We start from the raw sequence: 8,349 nt of genomic DNA, 5'->3' as shown, positions 1-8,349 counted from the left end.
TTTGACTATGGTCGCATCCAAGTCGGTTCCCGCGAGTCCATCGGGATTTGTCTGGGAGATGAACTCTACTTATTAACAATTTCTATTTCGCTAAATTTACGTTTAAAGCCGCAGATTTTCTCAAATCGTACCGAGATTTGGTTGCCGCTTTCGTTATTTTCTTGGGTTGTGGTGGGATTTGTCATTCTCTTCTTTCAGTTTTCCTCCCCAGAATTACAGGTATCTCTCTGTTTGAATACTGAAAAATGCATTGAGAAAAGCAAAGCTGCTTTAGTTTTTTTCCATTTCTCCTTCCGCTGTCATACTCAACGGTTAGTGTTAGGAACTTATGAATGAGAAGATAATAGGAATTCAATTGGTCTTGGTTGGCTTCGTGGAATTGAAAACAAGGGAAAAAAAAAAACAGAATCATATTGTTCTTTATTTTGTTATAATTTTATAAACTTTGTGTGAACCGTTATTGCTGTAATTATTGCTGATCCTTGCAGTTTGGTTCTTCAAATGAGGCTTCCTTTTTTTGGATTAATCGGAATGCTTCTTCTTTTTGCTTTTGTTTCTACTTTCTGGTAAGCATTCACTGGCATTCCAGTCTCCTTTGAATTTAAAATCTATATTCAGCACTGTCATGGTTATTAACTTACTAAGATTAGAGCAATAACTTTTTACCTGCTTAGAGTTAAGCATATAGGATTCTAATATTTAAAATCGGTGGTTTCAATAATCTGTAGTCTTATGATCTTTGGGAAACTCGATGGAAAATTCGGAGAAGTAATTGATAAGTTCCACAATGGGCAGCAAGAAATATTCTTGATTTTCTGCTGCTACTCCTCTCTTCTTCCTGTCTTGTATGCTTGATAGCTTTGAGTGATTCAACTGGCCAATAATTTTAATGACTATTTGAAGAGAGTATTTTTCATGCAAATTCTTACAAGCATCGAATTTTAACAAGGGGCTTGAAAATGTTATTGGTTTCGTATTACAAAAATTGTATAGGCTTATGTACATATCGATACTGTATATTTCATCATGTAAAGTCACATGTATATGTGATATCACTATATTGAAGTTAAACGTACTTAGAAGTAGAGTCAAGACAAATTGACTAGATGGTCTTCTAAAAACATACAGGTCTTTGAGCAACGGAAATACAAACAAGGAGAAAACTCTAGCTATTATAAAACCAGATGGATTGCTTGGTAACTACACAGATGACATCAAGAAAACAGTTCTAGAATCTGGTTTCCGCATCTTTAAGGAAAAGAGAGTTCAACTTGATGGGGACACCGTAGCAAGATTTTATGCAGAGCACTCTTCTAAAAGTTTCTTTGCCAGCCTTGTAAAGTACATGACAAGGTATCTCCTTGACTGTCCTGATGTCAGCATGTAACTGTGTCATAAGTTTTTCAAGTTAAACTCTTTGTTGGATTTGCCCACCGCTTAAGTAGATACAGAGAACATAATTGTCTTATTTGCTCCATCTCGTTGTAATGTTTCAATTTTTGGGTTTTGTTTGAACAAAGGATTAACTACTTAATTGTATTATTAGTTTAGAAGAGTGTAGATATTTCTGTGTGTGTGTCGTTGATGTATTTCACCTTTCTCTACGTGTAATGATCCTATGCTGTACCTTGTAACTGTTTTTACTATAAAGCAATATTCCTGAGGCCCAGTATTCACACCTCAATTCTTTCCTTTTTCAATCTGGTTCAATGGTATCTAAGTTCAATATTATGCCTATATGGCCAGATTCATTGAATTTAAATTGAGTTTCTTTTGTTTTATTTGTAGCGTCTCTCTCTTGTCTATGCAATACAAAATTGGTTCTTTATAATTATGGTGGAAATGAAGGTGCTCAATACCGGATTACCATAGCCAAGAGGAGGTCTTTTTAGTGTCCATAATACAAAATCTTTAACATTATAACTTCTACTATTGTATGGTAAGCACAATTAAGATGGTTTGTGTCAATCTCTATCCTTATTATATGGTTGTCAGCTAATGATTTTTGTTGTTAACTACCTGGACGATGAAATTCTGGCTTCACTTTTGTGGGAAGTAATGCATCATCAGTTCATCACAGTTATTTCTGTTTAGCTCTCATTTTAATCTTGTTTGATGTTGCTTTCTAGCTGTTGTCTTATTCTTAATTTCCTTGCATCCTTTTCTGTGACAATTGTGTATCAGCGGACCAGTATTAGTTATGATTTTGGAGAAGGAAAATGCTATTGCTGATTGGCGTGCTTTAATGGGGCCGACTGATGCACGCAAGGCTAAGATTACTTACCCTCACAGGTCGTGTGTGTGTGTGTGTTATATTGGTTATGCTTCTCTCTGTTTGGGTTCAGATGAACTTTAGGTTTAAAATATTTGCTCAACCTTTTTCAATTGAGCCCCTAGACTGTGTGATCGGAGAGAAAATTTCATGACAATTGAAATAGTTTTCTTTTATATACAGCCTCAGAGCAATGTGTGGTCTGGACACTGAAAGGAATTGTGTACACGGATCCGATTCTCATAAATCTGCACAAAGAGAAATATTATTTTTCTTCAGAGAGCTGTCTACAGGTTAATTCTAACTCAATATTTTTCAAGAAAAAAATGGACAACATATTTTCTCGTTCCAGATGAGACACTGCACTTGATTTAGGCACTAGGATTCTTCATTCTTGATTATTGCAAAGTCATTAGGTAGTCTGACAGGCTATGTACCCCAGTAACTTGGTCAATGAGCTAATTCCTGGCACCAGCCTGTGTTTGAAATTGTTGTGAATTTGATATCAAAGGTCTACTGCCCTTATCCCTTTACCCACTTGCTACAATCAAAGGAAGCACCTTTGAAATTAAGACACACTCACAAGTTGCTTTCTTTCAAAATTGGTTTGAAGGATGAAAATTTCATTATTATCTTGATTATGGTAGCCCTTTTAAAATACTTTCTCCGGTTCCTATTATAAGACACCTCTAACTATCTTACCAAAATCAATAAGAGGTGGTTGAGTTAGTGACTTTGTTTTAAAATAGAATAAACTTCCAATTGTACCCTATTTAAAAGAAAAATATTCAAATTTGCATGACATTATTTCTTATAGTTAATGAGTTTAAATAGGGGTAATATTGAAAAAAATGTAATTAATACACTATCAAATGTCTTATAGTAAGTATCAAAGAATCTTCACTCCTTACCAATCCCATACCATTCCCATAATCAAACCCTTACCATTTTCCAACTTGAGCCAGAATTCCCTGTTTATACAAACATATATATATATATATATATATATGTATGTATCAAGAAGTTCTGAACCCTTCCCACTACGCACACCCCTCTCCACCCTTGCCACCTGAGTTAAATTCGAGTGGTGGAATTCTTTATTTTATCATATCATCTAATGAATGTTAAGTAATTAATTTGTCTCTATTTATTTGGTCAGATGTGGTTACTGAACATGATGAACTGTAGCTGGTAAGGATTTGAAGCAGACAGGCAATTTTCTTGCGGAGCTAACTTTTTTGGTGCGCATTCATGCGCTGCACAGAATTGTTTCAATTCCTACTGGTCTTAGATTTGCTTGATTTTTTGTCAAACTGAGTTGAGCGGATTCGAAAAGGTTGAATCTATTTTATAGTTGTAACTTGAAGATGAAATTTTTACCCAAAAAATATGATTCATATTTAGCCCAAAAAAAAAACAATTTAACTATTATTATTCTATAAAAGTGACTCATATTCAAAAAGTAAAAATAAAACGTGATTGGTTGCTGCAATGCGACGCTGGGGATCCATGGTTTTAAAGGAATGGCTCATTGAAACTCAGCCGTTTCTGTCTCATCCCAAAGGAAAAGTGTGGTCAAGTTTGTTTTGTTTATCAATTTCAAACTTTAAAATTCGCTGACAATGGCCAGCGGTTATATAAAATGCACAACCACATGCTCAATTTGTCTATCGACAAAGGCAATAATCAGATATTCAGAGTTCAGGCGCTGCAAAATCAATCATCTTCTGTAAACTAATGCCTGGTTTGCAATTAAAGTTGCTGGTTGTAATAAGCAGAATTGACAGGAAAAGTGGGGTGAGGATTGTTGTTGTTTTGCCTCAAAGCACAAATCTTTTAGTTTCTCTCACGCTAATATCAGTTGAAGATTCAGCTTGAGCCTTTTTTTACCCGAGTCGCTTTAACTTGTTAATATACAGATCCTTTGTATTGAAGCCTAAACTTTTGAACTTTTTCTTCTCTCATTAAGGAGCAAGTTCGGGATGGCGTTCAAAATCATGCATACCAACCCAAAATGCACAAGTCACGTGTGCGTTTTAGTGTACCTCCGAGGCCAGTTTTTGGTGGCATGGTAAATCTTCACCATTTGATCTCATGGCCCACAAAGCAATGTTGCTGGCTTGTTGGCAAAGAAATGGTGGAGTTACTGGGCCGTGATTATTTCTACAAAAACATGCATTCCAATGCTTCCAAATGCAAAAAGTATGTCCTTTTTCTTTTGGGTGCTGAGAAAACGGACACACACGATTGAAGACCTGTGATTAAGTGAAGATGGGATGAAGGCTCAAATTTATGAGTCATTTATACACATGGATATCCTAACAAACTCTCTCTCTCAAATGCAAATGCACAATCACTAGTTAAGAATAAGGGAGAGAACAAATGAGTAATAATAACGTAAGAACGCTATTTGAAAGTTTAAATTTATAGATTGTTTTTTTTTCATTTTATATTAAGTATTAAACTCAATAATAACGTAAGAACGCTATATTTGAAAGTTTAAATTTATAGATTGTTTTTTTTCATTTTATATTAAGTATTAAACTCAACTTTATTTAATATATTTCTCATATCAGCTTAAATATTCTCATATTGGACATTCTAGCAAAACTCTCTTCATCCACTAGATCACATTGATATCAGAGTTTTGGGTACGGAGAGAATTACAGGAAGCTCGATTAAAGAGGATTGGTTTCTTGTAACTTCATCGTTATGCATGTATTTTTCTTTCCAATCCCTTAAAAAGTCTATACAAATTGCAATTAGCATACACTTCATAACAAATTATGTTGTTGTACTTTGTATATCATAATGTGTCTCATTCCAAACTCTTTACAGTCTGCAATGTCTCAACTCACATTTAGTTTTTCATAGAAGGCAAAAAAAAAAAAAAAGGTTGAGTATAAAGAATTGACGTGTTTACAGATAATCGATCTCGTAGCACTTAGTTGTAAATAATTTTTGAAATTCATTTATAAAAATTCTTTCATATATAAACTTATGTCCCTCGTCCATCCGTCCGGTGCCATGAGATCTGACAGGTGGCAAGTCAAATTCTCAAGGTGAGCAGGCGGCCAAGGTATGTGTAGGACTAAAAAAGTATGGCCATTAAGCCTCTAATACTTTTAATATTATAATGAAAAATAATTTATACTCCTCCCAATTTTTATTATAAGATATTTTTAATTATTTTATGTATTTTAAAAAAATTAATTTTTTTCTTGATATCATTAAAAAAATAATATATACTTTTATTTTTATTTATAGTTTTAAATAATAATATAACTATATTAAATACCTTTACACTAATTAAGAAATGACAAATTGAAAAAAGTGATTTAATTAGTGTAAGGTATTTCATATTTTAAACTAAAAATTACTTCTATAATATGTCCTACGAATAGGATTGAAGGGAGTACGTGTGTGTATAATATTTTACATTATTATATTGAAAAGCATTAATACCCAATGAGTAAAGTTTTTGGTAAACCAACGGAAAATAGTCCTAATTCCAACTTCCATCTCGGTCATCTTAAGAATTTTACTTGTCAAATGGTAAGTTATATATGCGGCATCATTATTATAAAATACCATCCAGAAGAGATAAATTATTTTTAATATAAGGTATTTAATAGAATATTAATTATATTTTTTAATATTATCTCTATTTATACTTGTTAATAATGAGAGAGAATATAATTTAAATTTTTTTATTTAAATATTAGTAAAATTATATGTTCATTTTTTTAAAATAAAATTAATAATTTAATCACTTTTTATTAATTTTGATAAGATGGTTAGATGTGACACATAATTTGTATCAAAGGCAGTATGTATTTTGATGAAGGAGTTTCAGAACTAATTTACAACTAAGGACCCCACCATGTAATTTACCATTTTAAAGGACTTTAGGATAATAAAATTGCTTCTGGTTGTGGGCACGTGAGAATAATTCTTCCATTTTTTTATTGATAGAGATATATTATTTTTTTTATTTATTTACTATTTACTATCTAATTTAATATTGGTGGACATTTTTAAAAGTACATTTAAATTAAAGAAACAAGTTTAAATTGAAACTAGTTTTTAAAAACAAATCTATAAAAATTTCTTCATTTAATGATGGATTGAAAATTGAATATCTTTTATGTCCCAGGATCTTTTGTTCATCTCAAAGACACCAGTGTGCTCAGTGCTGTACTTATGTTTCACATTAAATTTATATTTATACTTCAACTTAAATTTGGTCAATGAGGTTTTTTTTTTTTTTTTTTGAAAGAAAAGTGGCAAGCCTGAGCTTGGGGCGGTTTAAACAATGCTAGCCTTATCAGCCGCTAGCATATCCAAACAAAACGATGGTATTTGATTTTAATATGAGTTGCATTTTTTTTAATCTGACATTGGACAGAATACTTTTATTTTATATTATTGTAGTACTCTTGTTAAAATAAAAATAACAAAATAAAACAAAATTTAAATACGTCAATGATATGGGAACAAAGACACTTCAGATCTTAAATGCATTTGTATCTTAATTGCTCTCTCTGGATTACGGTATAAATAATTGTTAACTAATTTATGTTTTTTTAAAAAAATTAGTTTAAATTCCAATTTTTTTTTTAAAATTCACACTTATACTAATCATACCATTAAGTGGAATAAATATAACATTTGATTTAGTCAAAAATATTCACATTAATTGCTTGAGTGGGATATAATAAAATAAGGATATAATTATACATACATACATATATATATATATAACAATATTCAATATATATTTTAGATTAAATGAGTCTTTAAAAATCACCTGGCCTGCCAAAACTTAAATTTGAGAGCAATATCACAAATGCCAAGATGAGAAAATGGCTTTAGCAAACACAATCCTAATACAAAGCCAAAGATGGAGGGTTTGATGTCTTCGAGTGAGAAGGCTATGTACAAGCAAGGGTCTTTCATAGCCTCATGTTGTGCCAAACCATGAAAGAGAGACGAAGCAAGCTAGTCAAACTGCCATCATGCATGCCTGGACGATTTGATTCCACGACTCTCACTCTCTTTTTTTTAATTATGGCTTACGTGCCTAATCATTCCTTAATTAGTAATCACCTTTTTCTGCTTTCTCTTCTTAGATATCTTTCCCAAGCCCTAAGCATCTAGTAACTTCAATATCCACATGGCCACCTATATATATATGTATATTTCTTCCTCCTCGATCACAAAAGTTCGTAATCTCGGTTTATGTGACCATTTCTTTATTTAGTCTCTTCTCAGTACTTTGCATCTATCTCGAGGATTTTTCTAACCCTTAATTTACGTTCTTCCTTTTCAAACACCAATTAGTATGATCTGTTTCTACAATCTTCGTGTTATATTACCTATTAATTAATTAACAAGGTGCTAAATTATAATTACTACTGTCTATTAATTAACTCTAGTTTTTAACTGGTTAAGATCGATCGTTAATTAGCTTATCACGAGACTTCTTCCATTTTGATATGCCTGATTTCTAAGAATTATGGATTAAGATATTATACTATGATACTTTTGGTCTGAAGAAGGTTAAGATTATACTAATACGAAAAACATATAATTACCAGAGAATTAATTAATGGCCATGAACTAAAATAATAATATCAAGGTCGACCTGCTAGAAGTATAAAATTTTAATATTTATATTTGACACAAAGTTTGGCCCCAGGTACCATCCCTCTTTTTTTTTTTTTTTTTTCCAGTCTCTCACTGAACTATTTAGTCTTCTGTGACATCATCTTAGCAATAATTAAGTTGACAGGTCATCGGGTTTTGGAGTGTAGGGACTCATTTTAGAGTTTAAATAAATATGTGGGGTTAAAATAAGAATTTAACCAAGTTATTCTGCAATTCCTCCTATTTTAAATAAAATGGTTTTGCCACTTTAATTAAGCAATGATCTCGTGATGGAATAATTGAATCTCTTCAAGCAAGTCATAATGCATGCTCGGCTATTTATCAATTTTTTAATATAAGTATAGAGATATTTTTTTAAAAAAATAATATATCGTTGAATTAGATAAGAGTTCTGAACTATCATTTTT

The 8,349-nt window shown here is 31.8% G+C and overlaps 1 protein-coding gene across 1 annotated transcript; it reads left to right on the top strand.

Annotated features, from left to right (window-relative positions):
• On the top strand, positions 1-3,698 carry LOC129290719 (probable nucleoside diphosphate kinase 5). The gene is made up of 6 exons (XM_054927614.1): positions 1-219; positions 489-566; positions 1,129-1,353; positions 2,185-2,292; positions 2,456-2,565; positions 3,432-3,698. The coding sequence occupies exons 2-6, from the start codon at positions 502-504 to the stop codon at positions 3,458-3,460; spliced, it is 537 nt and encodes a 178-aa protein (XP_054783589.1). The 5' UTR covers positions 1-219; positions 489-501; the 3' UTR covers positions 3,461-3,698.
• The last annotated feature ends 4,651 nt before the right edge of the window (positions 3,699-8,349 follow it).

The sequence above is a fragment of the Prosopis cineraria genome, unplaced genomic scaffold (genome assembly GCF_029017545.1).
Source record: "Prosopis cineraria cultivar Desert tree isolate PC_DT_omini unplaced genomic scaffold, ASM2901754v1 PC13, whole genome shotgun sequence".
Lineage (NCBI taxonomy): Eukaryota > Viridiplantae > Streptophyta > Magnoliopsida > Fabales > Fabaceae > Prosopis > Prosopis cineraria.
Note: the sequence above shows the minus strand (reverse complement) of the source record. Positions and strands in the feature narration are given on the sequence as shown.